This window comes from Vanellus vanellus (assembly GCF_965231255.1).
Source record: "Vanellus vanellus genome assembly, chromosome: 3".
NCBI classification, from domain to species: Eukaryota; Metazoa; Chordata; class Aves; order Charadriiformes; family Charadriidae; genus Vanellus; species Vanellus vanellus.
In genome coordinates, this window is record NC_138907.1 from 108481167 (window position 1) to 108504424 (window position 23258).

Consider the following 23258-nt stretch of genomic DNA (forward strand, 5'->3'; position numbering starts at 1 on the left):
GGGGAGCAGATTGGGCTGCCTTACTCAGCTCCAGCGTCTTTCCTGATGTGACTGCTCTTTCCTCTTCAGTCTGCAGAGTAGTGAAGTGGTTCTATAAGGGCACCTCAGGCTTTGGGGGAAGTGTCTTCCTCCTGCTGCTTGCAAGCCCTTGCAAGCTTCCATTCTGCATTACTGGCCCCCCTCCCTGCTGTGTGTGCCAGTGGGGGAGTTTTTGGTTGTTTGGCCGTGGGTTGTGGGTCCACTGCAGACTGCACTTGGAAACACCTATCTATCTCCTTCTCAGCCTCCCTGATGTTACGCGGCCTCCTCACTGCCTCCTGCAGCTCAGCCACCTGCTGCAGGAGGTCCTCCACCCGGACACACCTTTTGCAGGCAGATCTGCTGCCTATCCCTGCCCCCGGAGAAAGGTCCAGGCAATGACCATTTTCTTACTTCAGGTACTATAGAAACTGAAAATGAGAAATTGCTCATAATGTGCTTTGAAAGTAATTTAAGAACAATAATCAAACTGTGTTCTTTGGGATAACCTGTCTGCTTTTAACACCTTTTGGTGCACAGACTGCTTGTATTGAAATATGTATAGGGGTTATATACACAGAGTAATGCTTTTCCAACCCATGCTTAAGTAATGGAGATGGTAAAAAATTATGTCTCAACCACCACAATTCCTTTGCCAACAAAACAGTTAAATACCAATGACAAGAGATGAGTAACATCCACTTTTCAGAAAGGTGAGCGACTTGAATAACTGATGAAAGGAAACTCATTAATTAATTTCTAGCTCTCAGTCGCATGCTTAAGTAGCATGTATTTGCTGTGGTGCTCTTTGGAGCTCAGTACGACATATTCCCCACAAAAAGTAACAGATTTAAAAAATGAATTAATCATAGCTTCTAACAGTGTTTTAAACCTGTATTCTTCATCTTTTCGATTATACATTATAATCATAAACGAAAATAAAATGCAGCTTGGTTTGGAAACAAGCCATTGCAACCATTATTAAGCATCCTCAATTTAAAATTACTTTTGTTTTCCATGGTATTTCAATTTACCTGTCTCCATCCCGAATACGCCTAAACTGCGTGCTTAACAGACACATCAAAGTTGGCCCCAGTCTGCTCCCTGGAACTAGGTCTTCTACCATCAGAGCAGGAAACAGGTCTATGTTCAGTGGGGAACCATACAACCTATAAAGAGAAAACCACAAATATTTAATATCAAATATTTTACATTAACAAAACAGGCGGTATGCGGTAAAAATAAAGGCAAGAGATATGAACAACTCACAGTAAAAATGACAGTGATAGTGCTACATCTTTAGTGAACAACCTGTGGGTGTATACGCAAGAATGTAATACAATGTAGGCTGTATATAAGAGTAACATCACAGGGGTCTGCAAGTCTACCCCACAGTTTCCCTTCTCCTAGTAACTTTCTTCTGATTTCTTAGAACCATTTCTCTTTCCTGCCCCTCTGCACACTTCTTTTATCACAGCTGAGACGAATTCTGTCTTTGATTTTGTGTAGATAAGCTAGGGGTGGCAGGTAGCTGAAGACTTATTTTCAAACACTGATGCTCTAAAGTGGAGCAGATTACTGGCAGTGAAGGATGTCCGCATGAAAATACAGTGAATGATATTCCTGATTGTTCTACTGTACAGAATGGATGGAACTGAACATGTGAATACTTGCATGAGACTGACATTAAATATCACCTTACATTGTAATACCACTCATATTTAACAGCACTTATAAAACCAGGTATTTCAAATTAATACTTTAATGAACACATACAGTATATATTAACTTCTTATTGTTCACAGAGATGTGGAAGCGGAGAAATTATCTGTATGGGGCATTTTCCACATCTGTTTCCTGGTACAGATGGAAGTTTCTTAAAAAATCCCTTTACCCCTTTCTTAACAAATATTTTCTTCTACATAAGACATTTAGCCACTAATTTTGCATGCACATTCAGATAATTGATTGTTTTTCTTCACCTCAGGCTCACCTGCTAAGTTTCTCCCTGATTTCAGGATTCTTAATTTCATTTTTCAGATCTTCAAAAGTCTGAGCTGAAGAAAGATTACAGTAAACTCTAAAATCATGGTAGGGAGGAATTCCATGATCTCTGCCTCTCTGAATATTCATAGCTGCCAGATCTAAAGCCACAGTACGTGCCATGGAGAAGAGTCTTTCTGTTAATTCTGTATTGAGTAATTGTGATGGGACACGCATCTTACCAGCAACACCAAACAATCCCCTTAGAAGTGGATCAATGCCTCCTTCATTTACAATCCGAAATGGAGAGAAGAATGCCTTATGAAGAGGTAGATGGCCTTGTGGAATAGGTTCAAAGTTCTCATCCAGTCGATACAGAAAAGGATTAATGAGTGTGTGACCAAACCTAAAAGCGGCAGTTGCAAACTCATTAGTTATGCCAGAATTAACACTGGGATCATAACCCTTATATTCGCCAAGCATCTTCATGCCTACCTCTCCAAAGATCTTAGGTAGCCAGTGGCTAAATGTTATGTGTTGCATTTCTGCACCAACAATTTTGCGTGTTTCGTGATATATTGTGTCACCATCCCAGTGTGGATTGAGTTGCAGTAGTTCTGTGGCAATTCTGTTGTGTTCTCTAAACCACAACGTGTGGATGCTAGTAAGACCCAGCTGTTCGTTAGAACGCTGATCACCAGCTAAAAAGCAGGGAATTGGGCTCTCATTTTCATCTCTCATACATTCTGTTGGTGGGCCAGTAGCAAATGGAAGAAGGGGCTTGCCAGATCTCTGTACAATGCCCTGTCTCAGAAGACCCCTCTGACTCGCCAAGTCTCTGATTTCTAGTGCTTCATGGTCCGAACTGCCATACACATTTGACGCATCGATGTATGAAGTCAGCTGATTGATCTGTTCTCGTGGGTACACAGAATTCATCAGGAGAGATGTCATGCCACTTCCACAAACTGGACTGGAGCGTACGAAAAACATACAGCGTGCACCGTTTCGAACTCTGGGATCATTTGGTGGTATCATGATCGAAAAGCATGGAGGATCATTTGTACAAACTGAACTGCAATGCTGACCATCTGAAAACCTGGCCTCACTTAGGGCGGCCACGGTGAGGTCAAGGTCATGGTCAAGAAACTGACCCCACTGCATGAGCATGTGAGTGTACTGGTCATCAGGAGTTATTGTTTCCGTGCCGATCAGAGTAGTTGAAACCAAGCGAGGCATTGGGAGTGCATAGCCATTAGAGAGCCTCCTGGGTTCAATTCCCCGAGGCAAATTAAATCCGTTTTCGTAGACTGACTTTAACAGACGTTCAAAGGCGGTCAGAGAAGCGCCCCACATGGGATGCTGAAGGTTGTTGCATGTTCCGTCGTGCGTCCTGTACTTCTGGTGAAAGCACATATCTGAGCAGTTGTTCACTCGCCGATGGGCTGTGCAGCCCGAGAGATTAGCTATCAGGTTCAAGTACTGTGGGGATACAAGGTCATTATAGTGATAACCTGAAACCAGAAGAGAGACAGAGAGAAAATCAAAGACTTCATAGACTTACGGTCCCCACAGATCGTGAATTTGTTTGAAATGTTATTTTATTATATTGCATTTTCCACCAGGTTAAATATCCCTATTGTTTAAAAAGAACAATAATCATCACATATGTATATTAGCTCATGAGCTCATTTAATCAACAGCCGCTATTAGGTCAGGAGAGAACTTTGTAAAATGCCAATTCAAGAACAACTTCCTCAAAATGTTTACAAAGGAGCTCATTTCTTATTTGGTCACTTATGAAAGCAAAGATATTTTCAGAAATAAACGCCTCATATTGAGAAAAATGGGAAGTTTTTCCCTGTGTCAATAAAAGCATTTAAAAAACTTTCAGTAACATTTACATGGATTTCAAGACTTTATCTTTTGAGACTTGATAATTCACGGAACATTACTATTATGTTTTGCTTTATTACAGCAAAAGTTGCACAATTCTAAGAAAAAAAATCAACAAAAAAATCAAAAGAAAATAATCACAGGCAATATAGCTAAACATAGGAGTGATCTTTAGGACAAGTGTTACAGAGTAACTCACATTCACATTACCCAGAATTAGTTTCTAAAGAAAACTGGTGTTTGTGCAACACTTGGCACAGGTTTCCTCTTCTATCCACACCATTCACTTCTGGGACTACAACATACTTACCGCTTTCCTGCATTTTTTTTTCCTCAGTCCGTGGAAAAATAATATATATAAAATATATACTGAAATTCATTAGAATTATGCTTTTTATAACTTCAAACTAAGGCTATGTGTTGTATGATCGCTGCTGTGGTACGATTGCCTGTGGAAGGACTGAAGACCATAAGACCTCCTCGTACAGGGTTGGGTGACCTCAAATAGTAGAACAGTCAGGCTGCACCCTGTCCATGCTGCCTATTAGGAGTCATTCTAAAAGCAATTTTTTCTTAGAAGTGTTTGGGCTTCATTTCAGGAAAAAAAAGACATTAATTTGGGCTATATCTACATTATCAACTTGTGTAGACCAACAGAAATGTGTCTGTAGAGTGAAATTTTTGATGCTGAGAAAGACACCCCTACTGCGCTCATTGTGCAACAGGAGCAAGTTTCCTTCAGAAAAGCTTTACTTTGTTCTCCTGGACTGAATGTGGCCCTGGATCCTATTTTTTCACTTAATTTGAAAAGAATCCACACTGTTCAAGACCATACCACAGCTCACACCAAAGCACAGTATGTAGGGACAGCTGAAAGATTCACTTCAAAATGGGCCCTACTGATCCAAAGCATAGGCACACCTTGAGTGACTAATGGATATACGGTGTAGATAAGAAAGGTTCCAGGATCCAGGAGAGAGCCCAGGAGGTAGAATATTTGGCAGTGTAGATGTACTTTTAGCCAACTAGGAACCATCATACACCACCATGGTTCTTGATGTGGAAAGCTTGCAGTCAGGAGTAAAACCGGACAAGCAGAATAAAGGCAGAAGGAAAAAAGGAAATGAGTGAGTGTACAGTGGTACTGTGTTCCCGCAGGCCCACGAGGTTCCCTCCATGATGGTAATCACTCAAGAATACGAACTGAATGTAGCTTTGCAAGAGGTCGGTGCGGGCTAATTGCACACAGTCAGGAAACGTCCCTTTTAGCCCTGCGCTCAGTCCCAGCGTGCCTGCAAAGACATTGACCTTCATCTACATTCAACACATAAACGTGTGCTAGACACACTGCTGCTCTCTGCCAATTTCTACAATGCCGGGCAATTTAAAAAAAAAAAAAATTCACCTAAACCCCCTCTTTGTCTCTGCCTTGAAAGGGACTGGATTGCTCATAGCTGCTCAGCTGGGACAGGACCTGTGCTCGGTCAGGAGATCTGTTTTCTCAGCCTCAGGCTATGTGTACCCTGAGTGGTCTACAAGTTAAAGCAAGGCAGAGACCTAGTGCTTGCATTACACACAACTAACCTGTTCTTGTAAGACATACAGGAATTATTTTATGGAATACTCCAGACTAGGAAAAAGAAAAATAAACCACAGAGCAAAACCAGTAAGTGCCACTGGGTAATGCTGCAAAATACACTCTTTGATGATATTATTGATAACATATTATAGTATGTTGGCTACTAGGGCAGTTTAATTCTGAAACTACACTGAGAAAACATATCTTCTTTATAATAACACTCCTTTTAAAATTATCTTCATTCATCACGGAGTTCTTTCCTTTTGATCATTATTCATGTAGTCTTTACATAAACATTTGTCTGCTGTGGGTATCCTGGTTGCCACCCACATTTCTGAAATCAAGTTGTGAGCAAAACTCGACTGTGAGTTTTGGATGGAATGACCTCCATTATCCATTTAAAATAAAAGGTTCAGCTTCTCTGTTTAGCAGTTCAGGTCGGAGGCAATGTCTCATCTATCGATTAGATTCAATGGCTTTCTGAGCAGAGTGGAGGCTGCCATGAACGCCAGTCTCAGACCCTTAATTACCACTTGCATTGTAGGCACTATCTCCAGCTCTGCTTTCTAAAAGGCTGCGTGCTGAGCACTTCCACTGCTTAGAAGCTGGCTAGCGCAATTCACATAATATTTACTACCTTTTTTTCAAACTGCAAGGAAGATGTTTCATAGAGTAATAGATTGATTGGAAGGGACCTCTTACCCAGACCAAGCTTCTGCTTGAAGCAAGGCTGTCTCCAGCACTGGATCAGCTCAGCTAGCATCCCTGTCCAGCAGGCTTGAAAACCTCCAAAGACTGAGTCTCTTCAGCTTTTCTGGATAAATTCCTCCAGTGCTGCACTGGGCTCCTGGTGAGAAAGTGCTCCCTAACATCCAATCTGAACCTTCCAAGCAGCAATTTGTGGCCATTCCCCTTGTTATGCAGTCTGGCACTGCAGAGGAGAATTTGGCTCCATAGTCTTTCCTTGGGATATTCCAAGATTTTACATTAAAAAAAGTCTCTGAATGGGAAACTGTCAGGTTTCTCAACTGTTCCCAATGCAAAAGTGCTAAATAACACCTTTCATTGGGCTCTGCATTTTGAAATAAAACCAAATAAGGACAAATCTGAGTATTAAAATCTGAGCATTAGGCTATTTAAATGAAAACAGATTTATTTTACCATTCAAGTATTCCTAATAGCCAGGTTTCTATGGATTTTGCAGGGCTAAGAAGCAAACTCTGGTAGTGAATAGTATTTCCAGTATCACAGAAAGTTGCCTGATTTTGTGTTCATTATCACAGAATCATAGGGTTGGAAGGGACCTCTAGAGATCATCTAGTCCAACCTCCCTGCCAGAGCAGGGCCACCTTAGAGCAGGTTGCACAGGAACGCGTCCAGGCGTGTTTTGAATGTCTCCAGAGAAGGGGCCTCCACCACCTCCCTGGGCAGCCTGTGCCAGTGCTCTGCCACCCTCAAGGTAAAGAAGTTCCTCCTCATGTTTAGGTGGAACTTCCTATACTCAAGTTTGTGCCCGTTACCTCTTGTCCTGTCACTGGGCACCACCGAAAAGAGCCTGGCCCCATCCTCCTGGCACCCACCATTAAGTATTTATAAGCATGGATCAGGTGCCCCCTCAACTGTCTTTTTTCCAGACTAAAGAGACCCAATTCCCTCAGTCTTTCTTCATAAGAGAGGTGTTCCAGTCCCCTAATCATCTTGGTAGCCCTATGCTGCACCCTCTCCAGCAGTTCCCTGTCCTTCTTGAGCTGGGGAGCCCAGAACTGGACACAGTACTCCAGGTGCGGCCTCACCAAGGCAGAGTAGAGGGGGAGGATGACCTCCCTTGACCTGCTGGGCACACTCTTCTTGATGCACCCCAGGATGTCATTGGCCTTCTTGGTCACAAGGGCACATTGCTGGCTCATGGTCATCCTGTTCTCCACCACCATTACTTTGGATGTGTATGCTTTAATGCCGATTTTTGCTAAACTTGATTGAATTTCACTACTACAAATCCTAGTGAAAAGTAGTCAAGAATTCTCACACATCGGATTTCATATATTCCTAGTATTATATTCACTCTGCTTGCATATGCATCTAATCAGAGAACCACATCAAATCGGGTTGCTCTTATAAAACCCAAGCCTTCAAAGAATTTTGAATAAGTTTTTGTGGTAAACTATTCATCACAAATTATTTACTCAGCTCTAATAATGAGTTACAAGGTTCTTTTACTAGCAAACGTTACAGTACTCCACAAAGCTGGCAGTCTTTGGTCTTATAAATACTTGCTTAGTTCACGGTCAGAGTTAAATTTTTCGGAAGTTACAATAAATACTCAATTATAAACATCAAAAAGAATATAATAAGTAAAAATATTTCCTCTATATTTTCAGTGTAGCTTTTGGCTATGTCTCAAGTCTCAAAAGCTCTCCTAAAACTCTACCATTATTTCCAAATGCTTCACTCCTGGGTCTCAAGCCTATGCACACACATATCTACACACATTTGTTATATACGCTCCAGCTGGACTTCACAAATTTGAACTTGGACTTCAATAACTAAACCTTGCATTTTTCTGCTATTTCTAAAAAGCAGCAAAAACTGTATTTCTCATTAGATCAGATCAGTGTTAAAGGAAACAATTAGCTTAGTTTGATAGGCACTTAAAGGATGAGTGGCAAATAATTCTTTGAAAACTATCGTGGTACATGCAGAAGCCTTGGTTTGCAAAGTATGCAAATGCCTCTTGTTATATCATCTTTTCTCGTTGCCAAGGCACGCCGACACTAAATGGTTTTACTTAAAGAAACATGAACAAAATACTGATCGTTTTTAATACGTAACAGAAAAATCTGTTCTGCTATGAAACAATGGTCCCAGTGAGTTAACACACAAGAAATTAACAAGTAGGATGCATTATGCACTTCCATTATACCAATTTGACCAGTAGAAGAATCTGAACATGAATTTTTCCCTAATATGTTAACATGAGGAAAAATAAAAACACTCTACTCGAAGAGCTCAAGCACACTGAGTTACACCACCATGTAGCAATGTACAAACCAAGGACTGAATTGGGGAAACACATATATTTGGAAAAGTTTTGCAAAGTCACATACTCCACTGATTTCACTGTAATGGTTCTGCAGTTGGGACCCAGACTCAGAAAATAAGTGTCTCTTGAAGTATGACTTAAGAAGGCAAACACACTTCAACACAAAAAAATAAGGAAAGAATACTGACTTGTTCCATTCAGGTCAACCATTAGACCATCTTGTACATGATCTTGAATAAGCTGTAATGTCCTTTCAAATATTTCCCCAGCTCTTGCTTGCTCAACAGTGTATGGATCCCTTGGGTATCGAAATAAGGCTAGCAAATCATTTGGAGAACGAGGACGACTGATAGATAATTTGAAAAACAATAGTAAGTGGACACAGGAGTTACAAAATAACAATACTACATAAATCATGTAAACATTCAGCAACATGATTAATACATACCTTGGTTACTCATCTCAATATGGAAGGCAAACAAACAAACAAAAATTTAATCAAATAACAAAACTTTAAATATATAGTAGCAATTAAAGATTTAGTAGCCTTTTAATACACATCATGTCAGCAGAAAAACTGCTGCAGCGAATAGAGATTTCAACAAGTGTTTAAAGAATAGGAATCCTTACATGTTAAACTGTCAGTATTCCCAGAACTAACCAGATGTTAACAATATCATTTAAGTAATAAAATGGCTTCTTGCTTAACAAATGTTCCATTATTTCTAGTATATAAAAAATTAATTTTGACTTCTCAATATAAAAAAAAAAAGGGGGGATACCTGTCAAACAGATGTGTACGTGTTGAATTTATTGCTCTGTCAACAGTCGCAATTGCTTCCACAATTGATGTTTGTACAAAAGGATCTCCATTTCGGCTGACATTAGGGACTACAGAAAGAGGAATTCACACGTTATTGCAAAAATGGCCACCCACAAAAAGATACTTTTATAAAACAGAGTCTAGACACGACATCATTTCAGTTGTATAAAGGAAAGCCCTGTTCTTTAAGCATTAGTTCGTCCAAATATAAAATTCTTAACCATTTTGGAATTCTATCAAAGCATATTACAGTAGAACAAAATTCATTTAAAACAGCAGCTAATGAAAGTTTAAAAGTCAGCTTGCTTATCTTTCTAAAACAAAATAAAGTTAAGACAAATGTACACAGCATTTAACTATCCATTAAATACTCCTACAATTTCAAGTCAAAATGACCAAAGGAAAAAATTAATGATTATTAAGGTGGTTTTTTTTTTCTGGTGTGGTGTATTACCAGCTTTCAGGTGTTGATATCAAAAGCCTGACCTATACCCACTGAAATCAACACAAGTATTCCCTTTGATTTCAATTAGTACTGAATTCATTATAAGAATTTAAAGGGTTTACAGGAATGTGTTACAACAAGCGGAAAATACTGACACACTTAGTTTGCCTTTTAGAACACACGCATCACACAAATTCAAAGAGATGTCATTAAAAAAAAGAATAAACCACAAAAAAAACCCCACAGAATTTTATATATTCCCAAATAGTTACAGTAAATTTACACTGCTCCTCTCCTGAGCATAGTCTAGTAAGCAATTCACATTAATTCTAAAGGGTTATATTTTATTTATTTTGATCACTACTTTCTTTTCTATTTTTAAATTATCTAGCTTTTTAATCCTACATTAAAAATCACATGCTTAAAACCTATTTAACGACTCTGCATAATACTGGAAATTCACTAACGCATAGGTCCATTCATCTGCCTTTTTATACAGCACTCCGTTGCAGCTGGAAGTTTGTACAACGTATCTAAGGCTAATAACCTTCCTTTCAGCCTAAACCAAGAACTACCAGATCCAGGGGCAACAGCTAACAATTTCCAGAGTGTGTTTAGATTGGAAAAGTCACACGGGAAGAAGGGTAAAGTAGGGAAAAAGTCCAAAGCAAATACACTGGAATAAAATCAGCAGATGTACAAAATCAGCTGACATAAAAACCGTTGTTTGCAAGCTTTTCATTACTTCCCCCTCCCCCTTTCTAGGCAATATTTCATTATTCCTTCATAACTGGCAGCTTAGGCTGTGTCTAGCTGAGTTTCAGAGTCTAGACCCGTGTAATCAATCTTACCCATCTATACCCTCAAATAAAAGAGTCCCTGGCACTCCATAGCTGGAGCTGAAGCCCCTTTCCCCCTTTCTCTGCCCTGAGGCCAGCTGCCACGGGCTGCTGACAACATACCCCCGGCATCCAAAACGGGGTGACTCTTTCCACAGTGCCTGATGGCAACAGTTCCCGATCCAACCTAATTACCAGCTGTCCTCCTTGCTTGACAGCTTCATTTTCATAGCAACCATACAGAAACATTACCAGATAAGCTACTTATTTTAAGGAGAAACACCATTTACAGGTTTGCTGCCCTCGTTTTAGTTGTTTCAGAGAGTGCCTGTGTGCCATGAACCATCTTAGCGCTCCAACACTGCAGATTGTAAAAATCCATTGGTTGGTTCCCTTCCCTAATGCTGTCTACAATAGACATCATCTCGGTGTTCACTTTAGATACAAGTTTGGAAGAGCTGTTTTTCTGATTAATGGTAAACGCGGGCTGAATCATAAACCTTGGTCAGATGTTCACTACACTGTACTTTATTTTTGTTTAGACTATTTGCTGTCAGTAGTTCTTTTTTTAGACTGATAAACATTAAAAGGTAAAGCTCCCCGCAAGCCTTTCACACAAACTTTTTTTTGGGGGGGGGGGGAAATGGCATTTTTTTTAAGCAACAAAAATGTAATCCACACACATTCTGCCTTACACTTAATCCAGAGACTTTTACGAAACAACAGAAAAGGACAGAAGAAAGTGGCAAAAAAAAAGCATCTTTAAAATATAACCAAAGACAACCAGCAAAACCTGCCCCCCCAGCTTCTATACACTTGCCTTTATTCTGTATCAATAATAAGAAAAAATTTTTATGCATTAGGAACATTCATAAAACATTAATTTTGTTTAAAAGAAATGTTGACACGCAAGTTGTTAGGCGTTTCTGGCTACACCACTGTTAATACTATCCATATAGCAAGTAACCAGTAGGTATAATCTGTCTGCTTGTCCTCCTTTCTTCTCCAACAGCTTCATTTTTATAGCAACCATAGAGAAACGGTATGTGATATCCCACCAGTTTTAAGGAGAAACATCATTTACAGTTTCAAACTGAATGCAGATTAATCAAGGGTAGTTTCACCAATTTTAGGTTTATTAATGCTACGGTTAACAAAAAAAATAACCACATTACAATTGAATACTGTAGATGAGCTACCACCAGGTTTTGTAGTCTGCAACTTTCAGCAGATGAGAATAAGCACTCAACACCTGCACTAAGTAAATGAAACTGGTTTCCATTGGGGTTATAGTTCTATTCGTGGTTTCATTTTTCAGAGCTTTTATTGATTTGAGATCTGACTAACCTTTTTTTTTTTTTTTGAAAAAAAAAAAAAAAACACCACTTTTTTTCTACGCATCTCCAGATTAACCAAGATTTTTATGGACTTTCTTTCATTTGCAGACTTCATAATGTGGATTAAACCCTATCATTGAATGATTCCCAGACCTGCATTTTTTCCTCTCAGAAATCATCTTTGCAGATTGAAGAAATGTTATTTTTGATAGAGGAGGGGGTAGATTGATAGTCTACCAAAAGCAGCTTAGGCCAGGGAACATCATAGTTTTATTGATGCCATACGATTGCTGTCATGGTAATCAATGCATTAGAAAAACCACTGATATATATTTATGAATTTACTAAACAAAATACAGAACATTAGACATGACACTGGGAAACGATACCCAATGTGTTAAGAAATCACTGCTCAATGCTCATTTTTCAATGATACAAAAATATTGTGTCTTATTTTATACTGAAAAACAAAAAAAAATAATCACAGTTTCCTTAATATTTTCCATCAAAATGAGTCTGAAAAATCAGCAGTTTTCCTCAAGAAGTCAGAAAAGCATTAGGGTCAGTCTCTGTAAAAAAGTTATTTCCTTAGCCTTGCTTTATAACCAATTATTACGTATTAATAATTGATTATTATTTGCCATTACTACTTTCAAATAATTAGAATAAGTAAGTGCCCCTTTAAAGATGCCACAGGATTAGACTGTGTATTCAACTAGCAAATACTAACAGGTCTAAATAATATCTCAAGAGGGATGTAGTATGACTAACTGGAGCTCAAAGCATTGTTTGTTTTGAAGTTTAACTCCTAGAGACATTTTGGCTGACATATTCCCATCTTACTCACATCTGTGGAGACAGCAGCCTGAATTAAATGAAGAAAAAAATAAGAGAGGATTATGGGAGGCAAAGAAAAATATGAATAAAAGTTAACATTTGATTAACTTTTTTGCCTCTTACAAATTCAGCAATTAGAATAAAACTAATATTCTAACTCATACCTCTGGTTCATACACCTTACCATTAACACTAAGCACCATACTAACAGAGGAGTATCCTATGGTATTCCGGGCAACACATTCATATCGACCTTCATCAGCTGTTCCAACATCGCGAATGGTAAGAAATCCCTCTGGACTAACATGAAATTTTCCACTCTCAGTTACCTGTACTCCATCCTGAAGCAAAGAACAATGTTTAGTTATTCTAAATGTTCTTTTTTTTTCCAACTTGAATTTTTGTCTTCTTTTTCTCTTTTATTTTTACACTTTATTTTATATTTCTATTTTGTATGCCAAGGTAATAGTCAAATAGATTTACATAAACTTATATAAAAAACTCACACGCTGTTATGTTGACAGGACTTGCATGTACTTCTAAATTGTACAGTGTATTTATTTTCTTTTAAAAGTACTCACTATTATAAATCAAAGTATTTTAATAGTTATGTCCTCAGCACATAAAATTTAATACCCAAAAATAAGATAGCACCTCTTGAGAATGTATATATATTTGATACTACTCAAAATTAACCAACTAAAAAAGATCTCAGAAGGTTTATATGTATCAATTCTTCATGTGCTATGCATTTAGAAGCTATTTAAAGTACATTAAAGTACATTTTCTAATGCTTACTAATTGAAGAGAAGAAGATAATCAGGAAATTTTAAGATCAATATTAGCAAACCTTAAATTCACCGGTAACTCTGCTAATAACTCTAATAGTTTGATATAAAAATTATAGCACCAATGGAAATCAAAGGCACAGAGAGGTTACCAAAGAGTTACTAAAACATGTCCTGGTTTAAGTGTTAACCTAACAGCGACAACGGGCTCAGCAATACAGTATTTTTCATTTCTTTAAATCTATAATATCATTAAAAGTGTGACTATTAATAGGATATTCCCACAGAACCGTCAATAAAATACCTAGGCCTTTTAAGGCCTACATTAAGAATTTTAGCTGGTCTGTATGATGATTTGCATAACCATATATATATTTTTATATATATAAAATTCAAATTTGGTAACTATATACATGCTCTGTCTTAAAGAAGATTTGCTGATTGAACTTCAGGTAATGTTTTCAGACACCAGAGCAAGCAATAATTTGACAACGTGCCAGTTGTGAAGAGATGGAAAGGCCACTGCCTTTCTGCAACAACCAAATATCCAGTACCTTGTTCCAGGTAATTACTGGCTCCGGCTCTCCTTGAGCGCTGCACGGGATCTGCACGTTTGTGCCAACCTCCACTGTCATGTCACTCGGAACGCTGGCAAATACAGGAGTCACTAAAAAAACAAACACCACATTGACAAGTTACGAATACAACTCGTGCAAAAGATGATCTAAAAAGCGGTCAGCACTGTTTATTTTTTTCAGTTACCCAGCATTTCTTAATCTATAACCCTATTCTGTCTGCAGGTTTTTAGTTGCTTATGTTTGTCTTAGAAATTCTTTATTCCCGATGTCTGCTTCAGGCTGAATTTTAAGTACTTTTAACTTCTATCAAAACAAGCTAATAGTTGCTAAAAACACTTTAGTTCCATAAATTAAAAGCCCTGAAAAAAGCTTCTGTGAATAGTTGAATCTCAACAAAGTCACCAGAATGAATATCCCATTAACTTCTGTCGGTTTTTTTTAAGTTTTAATTTTTCAAATAGCAATAACGGAGATCTCTTAGATGATGAAAGCAAAACTTTCCAAAACTCATTCAACTGGGATTCCCCCCAGCCCAACTTGCTGAGGTGCTAAGCCTTCAGAGCTCCGACCCCCTGCCACCAATGAGCCCTGGGATGGCAGCTACGTCATGCCCCAAAACCGACCTGGACCATTAATCTGTATTCATTAATACAGATTTAGCCACAGTGACCACTGACTAGACATTCCTCAGATGAACTGTCCTTTTGTTAGAAGCCCAGAAGAAAAAGTTTTCTCTTCCTGCACAACTGAAAATAGCATCGCAATGAATGTATGGAGAGCTCCAATTTCAGGCTGCATACGCAGCCTTCAATCTTGTATTTACTATCTTTTGGTGACTGGATTTTGCAAAGTTACACAAAGATCATTTTATTAAACTTTACTCGAGTTCAGTGAAGTTTAACGCAGCTGGAAGGTTTTAAGACTTTTTAAAATTGAGTTTTGTTTTATCGAATTCTAGTCAACAATTTTATGTAGGTGAAAAAAACTTCAATTTTGACAATCAATCTCACAATCTCTCTTAACTAAGAAAAATCAGTGGAATTTTTTTCTAACATCTAAAGCTCAGGAAGACCTTTGAGTCCCTTCCATTAAAACATTCTTTGAAATGAGGTCACTAACAAGAAATGCTTTGAATTAAATGTTTAATCTCCTTCAATTTAGTTAAACATAAAAGTACTTAACTAAATTATAATATTAATATGATTCTAATTAATCCTAGAAGTAGATTACTCAGAATTTACTTGAAGAAAAGCATAAGAAAAATGAAGCGGGGGGGTTTTTTGTGTGTGTGTCAGCTTATTTTAAGTATAAGGAATGATTTTTCGCAGTGAAGGTCATTCTGCTGTTGTAAAATATAGTGTTCTGTTCTGGACATCAAAACATTATGTTAATAACACCATTTAGTTAACAGCATACAGTCTTATAAGAAACCAGTCTTTTCGCAAAACAAAATATTTTCCCAAGCATAGGAATACTGTCATCCTCAAAGCAAACCTCCATTCTTTACAAAAAAGAGTAAATCAGATAAACCTCTCTCACAGAAGATAGACTGTTCTAAAGGAATGATACTCTGTACAAACACTGATAAGTATCCACACGTGTTATTTATTAAAAACCACCTGGCATCTAAAAATAGATATACTCAGAAATAATGATCAGAAATGTGAAATGTTAGCAACAGTCTGAACAGCAAGTTTTTCAAACAACAAAAGATATAGTCTCCTTCTACCAAGCTTTTATCAAAAAAGGCCATGTTTAGTTGTTATGTAGTCTCCAAGTGACTTTGAACAAAGTCTGTCAGGACACACTGTCCCCCATGCTCAATTTATAAAAACTAATAATAAACGCATTATAATTCAAACCCAGCAACTTAGAATCATTGTAAAATGCAGCTAAAGTCCTGAAGAAAACTGCAGCACTATTCAAGCTCTGTTTCAAAATCTTTTTTTAATTCTAAACAAAAATAAACAACTTCATATTAACATTTTGTGCCATCAAAAATAATTAATTCTCAATCTTACATTTTAAGAAAAAAAAAGATTAAACACAGCACTATACATTTTAGTGTAAGCTTAATTATTTATTGGGGTTTTTTTTAGCAGCTTCACACGGAAAACATACCTCTAGGCTGTACGGTTAGGTATACAACAATTCGTTGAGATCCGATAATATTGACAGCTTGGCATTCATACTGTCCCTGGTCATGCAGAGCAACCCTGGAAATCCTGAGGGTTCCAGAGGATAGAACTAAGTGTCTTCTGTCCACAGACAACTGACCTCCTGAAACACAGAGCAAGAGCGTTTACTGTTTATAGCAGTGCAAAACAAAGTCCCTTTGTGTCACAAAAAGGGAAATCCGTAAGATTTTAAATTTGATAAAACATTGGAAAAAATTAGTCTCTTAAAAAAAAGTTTGAAACATTTACTTCTCAGAAGATAAACACGCAAAGCAAAAATAACACACATATGCACACAATCATAATCCTGATCTCTGTTTGTGGTAGAAATAAATATTTTCTTTCAAGGAGCATGATAAAGCATTCAAATGAGAAGGCATCGTAAGAAAAACAGCAACAGGAATTACTGTTCATTTCATATGATTGCCATGTGTATAAGACACAATTCATCTCATCTGCCTAGGCCATCTAGAGAATCCAAAGAAAAATACATACAGCCCTGAAAATATGAAATATAATAAAAATGAAATAAAAGGCGCAGCACTGTCTGTACCCTTTTCTTCCTTTCTGGGCATTTCATTTGACTGGAGCAATCTTGGTAGAGGGAGAATCAGTGACATTATCAGCATCAAAATGATTAAGGGTTTGTTAAAAACCTGCTTTATCTACATAACTTAGAATTTCCTAAGAGTTGTTTTGCCTGCTGGAGTGATTTCATTTGATTCAACTGGAATATTTACTTACTGATAAAACATCCACTACAGTATTTCTTCCCCGCTGGATTTGGCTTAATGCCTTTACAGCCACAACCCGATAAAACAGTCAGCAGAGTGCACCCCAGTGCTCCTGTCAATCCACATTAAGTGACAGAAATGCAGTTATACTGATGCCAGTGACAGGTTGGACTGTTCTGGTTTTTGAAGAGAGCACACCCCACCTAATTTCAGATCTCTGGTTAATGACAGTCCTCTCCGTTTCTTCTGCAGTAAACCGGCAGCAGTAGGTATTGCCACACGTGATTTGTCTCATATTTCTTAAACATTTATTATTAGGAACCTATTACAGAGACATATATTTTAGTGAGTCTTTTTTACTGAATAATGCAAACTGCTTGGGCAGCTAGCTTCTGTGGGACACTTTGCCTTTTCTACTGAAAGCAGAAAGAGATGAGCCCCGTTTCCTTCAGAGACTGAAGCATCTAAACAAATACGTGTGATTCCTTTCAATGCATTCCAAAATGACAGCTAAACTAGTCTAGTAATTTAAAAGTAAAAATGGAACACGCTTACCTCCTTTAGTCCAGGCAATAACAGGCTGGGGATAGCCTTGCGCTTCACAAGGGAAATCAACGGTTTGTCCCTCAATCACCGTTTTGTCTTGAGGAGTGACAGTAAACTGAGGTAGAGCTACAGAAGAGAAAATAAATGGGTTCAAAAAAAACCAACTGAAAAATGCATGACTGTGAAATTACGTACTGTTTCCCGCGTGACTTGAATAGCTCATATTGGTGGGAAAAGAGATGGCAACGAGACTCTTTTATACTGTGACCGCTATAGGGCAGAGACTTAGGGCAGCCACAGGACCATCTCCCTCACAACCCGGCCCTGCTGTCAGTGAAGGCCTCTGGGATTTACTGCCATAGATCCAAAATAATAGGTACAGTAAGACTTGTAGAATCAAACACAGAGTGTTCCCTGGATTAAAAACCTCTTCTTTTCTTTCTCTCAACAAATCCTCAGCTAACTTGTGAAGAAAACGCAATGTAGCCAAAACCATCCTGAGCTGCTTGTTTTCTTCTTGACACAAAAAGGAAAGCAGCGAGTGGGGTATGGGCCAACTTCAGCAGTAGCATCATGACATTATCAGTGTGAGAAGTAATTTGTTCGGCTCTCCAAACACAATCATCCATTAGTGAATAATAAATAAACAAACCGTGTGGACAAGTTGTTTTGTATAGTTTTAAAAACTGAATTCATTAACAAACCATTTGCAACCTAAACTATTTGCCAACTAGAGATCTTAATATGACAACAGAAACCAACTTAAATTTAAAGGTTACTCAAAATGTTTTGCAAATAAAAGTTCCAGCGTAAAAGCTTTTGCAAAAAAATATTCTTCATATATATATAGAGAGAGAGGAGGCTTTTGACTTATTGTTCTTTAAACACTTTATATTCATATTATTGACATACAATACCAAAATTATCGTGATCATAGTAAGTTAGAGAACTTTTGACTTTTATTTTGCAGAAAAGCTATGCTAATGCCTCAGCTGGCAGAGTGATAGTTTCCATGAAATAGAATAAAATGTTCCCACATTCACTGAAGTGTCTACAACAGAAAGGCAGCACAGATCTGTACTTGAAACTCCATTTCTAGTACTCCAGGCACAAATTCTCATCTGTTACATAAAAAAAAATAATCCCCCACAAATTTGACACTGTATGTTTACTCCTACAGGCAAGCAAAACATAGTAAGAAATAAACATTTCAAAACTGCAATGATTAACTTCTGAGAAAAATCAATGAAACTTGACTTTCAGAGAGCTGATATATAATATCTTACTCTGAGTGAAATGTATTGCAACTTTCCCATTGACTACACTAGAATAGTGTAATTAAAAGAGAAAACTCTTATGATTTTAGTTTGTCTCTGACAATTCAGAAAAAACACAAAACCTCACAATTTAAAGTAATATACTACTATACATATTTCTGATGTGTTTTATAGCATGTCACTCCTAGTTTAACATTACTCACCTTGAACTATGATGTATGCAGTCGCATGGATATTATCTATGCTGTTAGTTGCAAAACAGGTATACTCGCCACTGTCCTCCTGCTTCACATTTTGTATGTAAAGTCCTCCTGACGGAGTTATTGTGACACGAGGGTCACTTGGTAATGGGGTTCTGTCACCTTTGGTCCAGGTAATTCGCGGCTGAGGGTGCCCGGTTGCGCTGCACTCCAAGGTAACGCTCTCTCCAACTAGCACTTCGGTATTTTGTGGGTGAATCACAAAACTTGGCCGGGCTGTGAGAAAAGAGAGATACCTAAATATGCCTTTTAGTTCACATAGCACTATTTTGGCTGAATATTGCAAAGTTTATGGAATCTTGGGGTTTTTTAATAGCTCTGTTCCAACGTACTTCTAATCCTGGTGGAAAATATGCCTCGCTTTAAGCCTAATCTCGCTGCAGACGTTTATAAATATCAATAGATAAAAAATAAAAATTAAAATAAAATAAAAAAATAAAAATAAAAGCTCATAAAATTGCACTGATGTTTTTTCTTAACTCCCACTTTCAAACATTCTCTTCTCATTTGATGATCTTTATAAAGATCTCTTCAGAGGCTTAGACACTGAGACCTAGAAAACAAACTGGCTAAAAAATGCCAGAAACACACAAAAAGACAAAACTGATCAAGCTACATTTTAGTAACTTTTCCCAACTACATGTGTGCTTTGCAGTGACATTCTAAGTTTACTTGATGCTGAGTGTTAAAACAAAATGCCCTTCTTCTTGTGGGGGACTTCAACTTCCCAGAGGCCTGCTGGAAATACTACGCAGCAGAGAAGGAACAGTCCCAGAGGTTCCTGGAGTGTGTGGAAGACAACTTCCTAACACAGCTGGTGAAGGAACCAACTAGGGGAACTGCCCTACTGGACCTACTGTCTGTTAACAGAGAAGGTCTTGTGGGGGATGTAAACGTTGGAGGTCGCCTTGGGCAGAGTGATCATGAAATGATAGAATTTTCAATTCTTGACAAAGCAAGGCAGGGAGCCAGCAGAACTGCCACCTTGGATTTCCGAAGGGCAGACTTTAGCCTGTTTAGGAGCATGGTTGAGAGTGTCCCTTGGGAGGCAGTTTTGAAGAGCAAAGGTGCCCAGGAAGGCTGGGCATACTTCAAGCAGGTGCTCTTAGAAGCACAGGAGAAGGCCATCCCCGTGTCTCGAAAAACAAGCAGATGGGGAAGAAGACCAGCCTGGCTAAATAGAGAACTTTGGCTGGACCTCAGGAAAAAAAAGAAAGCTTACATTCTCTGGAAAAGGGGGTTGGCAACTTATGAGGACTATCAAGGTATAACAAAGCTACGTAGGGGGAATATGAGAAGGGCCAAAGCTCAATCAGAACTCAGCTTGGCCACTGCAGTTAAAGACAATAAGAAGAGATTCTTTCAGTATATCAATAGAAAAAGGAAGACTAGGGAAAATGTAGGCCCACTGGTGAATGAGACAGGTGCCCTAGTGGTGGAAGACACAGAGAAGGCAGAGTTACTGAATGCCTTCTTTTCTTCGGTCTTCACTGCTAAAGCTGTCCCTCATGAATCCCATACTCTGAAGGAAAAGGGGAAGGTCTGGAGAGAGGAAGATTTTCCCTCAGTTGAGGAGGACCGTGTCAGAGACCACTTGGCCAAGCTGGACATTCACAAGTCCATGGGCCCTGATGGCATGCATCCGCAAGTGCTGAGAGAGCTGGCGGATGTTATTGCTAGACCACTCTCCATCGTCTTTGAACGGTCATGGAGAACAGGAGAGGCGCCTGAGGACTGGAGGAAGGCTGACATCACTCCGATCTTCAAAAAAGGCAAGAAGGAGGACCCAGGGAACTACAGACCAGTTAGTCTCACCTCTGTCCCTGGGAAGGTAATGGAGCGACTCATTCTGGATGTCATCTCCAAACACGTTGAGTAACAGAAAGTTATTGGAAGTGGTCAACATGGATTTACCAAGGGTAAATCATGCTTCACCAATCTGATGATAGCTTTCTATGATGTTATAAGTGGTTGGCTGGATGAGGGGAGAGTCGTGGATGTCATCTACCTTGACTTTAGCAAGGCTTTTGACAATGTCTCCCATAACATCCTCATTAGGAAGCTGAGGAAGTATGGGTCAGATGAGGTGACAGTGAGGTGGATTGAGAGTTGACTGCAGGACAGAACTCAGAGGGTTGTGATCAGCGGCACAGAGTCTAGTTGGAGGCCTGTAACCAGTGGTGTCCCTCAGGGGTCGATACTTGGTCCAATCTTGTTTAATATATTCATTAATGACCTGGATGAGGGGACAGAGTGTATCCTCAGCAAGTTTGCTGATGATACCAAGCTGGGTGGGGTGGCTGACACCCCAGAGGGCCGTGCTGCCATCCAGCGTGACCTGGACAAGCTGGAGAGCTGGGCAGAGAAGAACCTAATGAGGTTCAACAAAAGCAAGTGCAAGGTCCTGCACCTGGGCAGGAAGAATGCAAAGCACCAGTACAGGTTAGGGGCGGACCTGCTGGGAAGTAGCTCTGAGGAGAAGGATCTGGGGGTCGTGGTAGACAGTAAATTATCCATGGCCCAGCAATGTGCCCTTGTTGCCAAAAAGGCCAGTGGAATCCTGGGCTGCATAGGGAAGAGTGTGGCCAGTAGGTCGAGGGAGGTCATTCTCCCCCTCTACTCTGCACTGGTGAGGCCACAACTGGAATGCTGTGTCCAGTTTTGGCGTCCCCAGTTCAAGAGGGACAGGGAACTGCTGGAGCGAGTCCAGCAAAGGGCAACTAAGATGATTAAGGGAGTGGAGCATCTCCCTTATGAGGAAAGGCTGAGAGAGCTGGGACTCTTTAGCCTGGAGAAGAGAAGGCTGAGGGGAGACCTTATTATGGCGTACAAGTATCTAAAGGGTGGGTTGAAGGAGGATGGAGCCAGGCTCTTTTCAATGGTTCCCAGTGACAGGACGAGGGGTAATGTGCACAAGTTAGAACACAGGAAGTTCCGTTCAAATACACGGAAACACTTCGTTACGGTGAGGGTGACAGAGCACTGGCACAGGCTGCCCAGGGAGGTTGTGGAGTCCCCTTCCCTGGAGATTTTCAAGACCCGCCTGGATGCAGTCCTGAGTAATGTGCTCTAGGCAACCCTGCTTTGGCAGGGGAGTTGGACTAGATGATCTCTAGAGGTCCCTTCCAACTCTGAAACTCCGTGATTCCGTGAAAATTTTCTCACAGCAAAATATGGAATTTAAAAACCCTCCAGTGCTGGACAGGAATTTAGTGTCTGGAAACGTGAAGCACTGGCTAAATAGAAATTCAGGCTGAGAAGCTCCTGAGCAGGGATGGTTGCACAGGGTGTACCAAAGCTGTCATCAGTGGCCTGTTCAGAAGCCTGTAGTTTTCAGGTATCCAGAGAGAACATTATGTTACTGAGCAACATCGCAATGCAACAGCCTCTTTTCCTAACCCTTCTACCAACAGCCTACATGACTATCATCAGAAGTGCAAACTAGAACAAAGATATTAATTAACTGGCCGATTTTCATTGTTGTTCTAGGGATATTACAACTTCATGATCTAGTTCTTAAGACACCCAAGTACAAGAAAACTACATGTCAAAAATGTACAAGAGACAAAGCACCTTATATTTAGCAATCTTATAATCAAAACAATTCTCTACCTGAATGCAAAATTCAGACTTGCTGGTCTTTACCTGGTGACTCAAAGTATCTAAGAGTAACTTCCTGAGTTTTCACTTCTCCAGCCACATTTTTTGCCATGCACTGGTAAATGCCTTGGTCTGTTTCTTGAGTATTCTGAATCATTAACGTGCCATCATCTAGCAAGTTTAGACGGGAATCTTCTTTCATACTGAGCTCATTACTGTGAAGAAAGGAATCTGCTGGAGTTAAACTTTTAAATCACAAGCACAGAAAACTGCCAAACAATAAAACCCAAAATACATTACCCAAAATAACTTGGGGGAAAAAAAAATAAGTTTTACTGTGTTAAGTAAAATAATAGAACTTTTAGTTTTCTCCTAAAGAGAAGAAGAGGAAAAACAAACAAACAAAAAGAACCAATTTTGCTTATGCAAGTATTACATCTTCAAAACAAAAAGCCAAAATATTTTTATGAGTAAAAGCTTACAGGGGAAAAAAATGAACAA

The 23258-nt window shown here is 39.1% G+C and overlaps 1 protein-coding gene across 1 annotated transcript in view; it reads right to left on the reverse strand.

The window, feature by feature from the left end:
- PXDN (peroxidasin) overlaps window positions 1–23258 on the reverse strand; it is a gene marked incomplete at its 3' end in the record, with an annotated part of 99670 nt that overhangs the window by 21392 nt on the left and 55020 nt on the right. Inside the window, exons 9-18 of the mRNA XM_082480607.1 lie at window positions 22803–22972; window positions 19101–19373; window positions 17630–17746; window positions 16285–16443; window positions 14140–14252; window positions 12982–13138; window positions 9299–9407; window positions 8705–8862; window positions 2012–3515; window positions 1053–1187 (exon numbers count right to left, since the gene is read on the reverse strand). Of these exons, the coding sequence (XP_082336733.1) occupies window positions 1053–1187; window positions 2012–3515; window positions 8705–8862; window positions 9299–9407; window positions 12982–13138; window positions 14140–14252; window positions 16285–16443; window positions 17630–17746; window positions 19101–19373; window positions 22803–22972 (2895 nt within the window). The remainder of the gene's footprint in view (window positions 1–1052; window positions 1188–2011; window positions 3516–8704; window positions 8863–9298; window positions 9408–12981; window positions 13139–14139; window positions 14253–16284; window positions 16444–17629; window positions 17747–19100; window positions 19374–22802; window positions 22973–23258) is intronic.